This window comes from Ursus maritimus, unplaced genomic scaffold, assembly GCF_017311325.1.
Source record: "Ursus maritimus isolate PB19 unplaced genomic scaffold, ASM1731132v1 scaffold_12, whole genome shotgun sequence".
NCBI lineage: Eukaryota > Metazoa > Chordata > Mammalia > Carnivora > Ursidae > Ursus > Ursus maritimus.
In genome coordinates this window covers 41,104,493-41,107,603 of record NW_024423564.1, presented here as the reverse complement: position 1 = coordinate 41,107,603, position 3,111 = coordinate 41,104,493, and the positions used below count along the sequence as shown (strand labels likewise).

Below are 3,111 nucleotides of genomic sequence, written 5' to 3'. Positions count from 1 at the left end.
TTTCCTGACAGATTCCCCATGCTATGAACATAAATGCAAAAACTATAAATAGGGCTACTGACATTTGGGCAGTTGACTTGTTTTTATCAAAATTACAAAACAGAATTTAGTTTGCCAATTTTCAAACGGCTATCATGTTCAGAATCCAATTGGGTTCTCCTTCCTTTTTACTTGATGACTTCATAAAAGATAAATAAGCCCTCGGACCAATAGGTGGGTACACTGGCACTGTTAACTCTCTCGCCCCAGAAATTCCAGTGGGCTGAAAAGATTATTATTTGGGGGCGGGAAAGGGGGATGCAGAGGTCTTTAGGACCCAGCAGGCGGCGGCAGGCGGCAGTTGTGTAGATCACTGAGAGACTACGAGGGTCCGGTTCAGTTTTAATTCTGTTTCTAATCTCTGCAACAGCCGCGCTTCCTGGGTCCCGCGGCTCTCCTACCCACTCGCGGCCGGCGGCCGAGCGAGAATCAGAGCCGCCCGCCCCCCATCACCCACCATGGAAACCCTCCAAGAAAAAGTGGCTCCGGACGCGTGTGCCTGAGGATTCCTCACAAAAGAGGTGCCCAAAATGAAGACCCTGATGGTGAGTCATTTGTGGCAACTCCTCTGGGCAGAGGCGGGGACCCCCGGGCGCGGCGTCCCCGGGGCGCACCGGAGAGCTCCAGAGGCGCCTAACCCTGCGCCGCGAGGTCGCCTGTTACAAAGGGACAACTTTCCACCTGCTCCGTGTCCCCTTCCGGTTCTCTGGTTCTGCCTGGCTCGGAATCCCAGAGCCGGGATGGGAACTCGGGTTGCCTCGGCTTCTGGATCTCAGGCGAGAGGTCTGGGGACCCACGGAGAGCTGGAGAAGCGGTGGAGGGGTGGGCGCATGGCTCGGGGGATGGGGGATGCCCAAAAGCAACAGCCTGGCAGAAACTAAGAGGGGAGGGGAAGGGGGGACCTTTGCAGACTTTCTTGGTTTGCTTGTCGGATTTCAAACTTGCAAAAATCGCCGAGGTAGAGCCCCGCGGGTCCAGGAAGGACCGGGTGCAAGGGCTAGAGGTTCCAGCAGCCGAGCTGGGGGAGGGAGGCCCCTCCTCAAAGTACAAGCCCACCTCTGCCCTCGCCACCGGCGCGCTTTCCCTCGCGTAGCCGGGCGCCGCGCACCACCTGCCCTCTGCCGAGAGATTTGGGAGGTGGCGTCGGCCGAGAGCAGCTACGCTCGGGAGCATCCCCTGCCGTACGCGCAAGGACGGTGCCTCCCCTGCCCCGGCTGCGCGTGGGGGGCTAGGACCCGGGCCACCTCCCGCCTGCCCCGGACTTTCCCCCGCGCGTCTGACCGTCTCGCGCGTGTCCCTGCCGGCGCGCTCCTCCGGCGCTGGCTCTCAGCGGCTCTCCTCTGCTCTCTCCCGCCCGCCGGCAGCGCCATGGTCTGGCTGTGTGTTTAGCGCTCACCACCATGTGCACCAGCTTGTTGCTCGTGTACAGCAGCCTCGGCGGCCAGAAGGAGCGGCCCCCGCAGCAGCAGCAGGCAGCGGCGACCGGCAGCGCGCAGCCGTCGGCGGAGAGCAGCCCCCCCCCGAGGCCCCGGGCCCCCGCGGGACCGCAGCCGCTGGACGGATACCTCGGCGTGAGGGACCACAAGGTGACAGCTCGCTCGCCAGCGCGCACGCCACCCAGCCTGGGGATCCCGCACACCTGAGCCTGCCCCTTCCCCGGGGCTGGGAGGCGCCGTGAGTAGGTGCCGCTCGGAGGCTGGAAGGGGGAGCGGACCCACTGGGGTGGGGTGGGATAGTTCCTTCTTGGCGTGAATTCCTGTTGGAGTCGGAGGTAAAGTTTTTCAGGGAATAGGGGTGAGACGAGTGGACCCAATGCCAAATTTCCTAACAGGAACCGGCCCTGAAAGTAGTACCTTCTGGTCCCCAGAGCTGCAGCCGCGGGTGGGTGCTGGGTGCCTGAAGCGTCGGGTTTGGCCGCCAAGTCGCGCCCTGGTGTGAGGAGAGCCGGGATGGCGCGAGTAACGGCGGGAGCATTGGCCCGCCGGAAACTGGAGGGTGAGCAGCAGCCAGTCCGCGGCCGCTGCTCAAAGATTCCCCTCTGATCTCGCCTTCGCATTGCTCTGGGCAGAATTACCACAGCCTCGGGGAGCGGTCCCAGGCAGGCGCGGAAGGCTGGAGGCACAGACTCAGCTTCCATTGGCTTGAAACTCCTCGTTGAGGGCCTGTTTTTCTCTGCCTTCCGGGAAGCCGTTGCATGGCTTGGCTAATAATTAATAAGATGGATTTTTTTTTTTTAAATTGAGCCTCCTTTCCCTCAAATAATAAATCTCTGGTTTCAATGTGCGAAGCCTCTGTAAGAATTCTAATCAAGTTTCCTGATTCTGAAAAGATATTTTAATACATTTTAAATTTATTCCCCATTATCTGAAGCTGCTAATATGTTTTTATTAAAACACAATTCCACTTTGTATCTGCTCTATAAAGGCTGGAGGATTTCTTGAAACCACACAGCTATTCCGCTTTTTATATTACTAGATTTTATGCTTGTGAACCAAAGTATTAGTTAGCAGGTGGTTCTTTTGCAGGAAAAGATGGGTCTTTACCGTTCATGAAAAAGTCAAACTTTTTTTTAAGTGACAATCAGAATATTTCCACTCATTTGTGCAATGCATATTGCAAAAAGGATTTTGGAGGGTAAAAATTTAAGGCAGGACCCAGTTGGTAGGAATCTTTGAATGCTTGTGGAAAAAAACAACATACCATGAAATGTGGATGGATGGATAGATATATAGGTATAACGTATAAGAAATGCTAGGTATAAAACAGTATTGTTGGGGTACAGAAATGAGAAACATCACTGCCCTGGAAGGTTTAAGGAAATTCGCTCTGAAAAGATAGACTTTGCACTGGTGAGTATTTGGGGAAGCAAGAGAAGAGGAAGGGATTTCTTTAGGAAGCGATTTGGGGAGTGGGGAGGCGGCTGGTGGTAGAATCTTGAAATCAAAAGTAGAGAGGGTCATCAGTTTTTCAATAATAACAGCTTCACTTTTCTCTTTAAGATGTTGATCGATTACACTCTTTGTATGTGCCAGCAACCTGTAAGGGCTAGAGTTCTGGAAAAGTTTATACATC

General features: G+C 54.9%; 1 protein-coding gene across 1 annotated transcript in view; it reads left to right on the top strand.

Moving 5' to 3' along the window:
- The first annotated feature begins 569 nt into the window (after nt 1–569).
- LOC103663124 (alpha-N-acetylgalactosaminide alpha-2,6-sialyltransferase 5) overlaps nt 570–3,111 on the top strand; it is a 162,611-nt gene continuing 160,069 nt past the window's right edge. Inside the window, exons 1-2 of the mRNA XM_040627126.1 lie at nt 570–584; nt 1,404–1,511. Of these exons, the coding sequence (XP_040483060.1) occupies nt 570–584; nt 1,404–1,511 (123 nt within the window). The remainder of the gene's footprint in view (nt 585–1,403; nt 1,512–3,111) is intronic.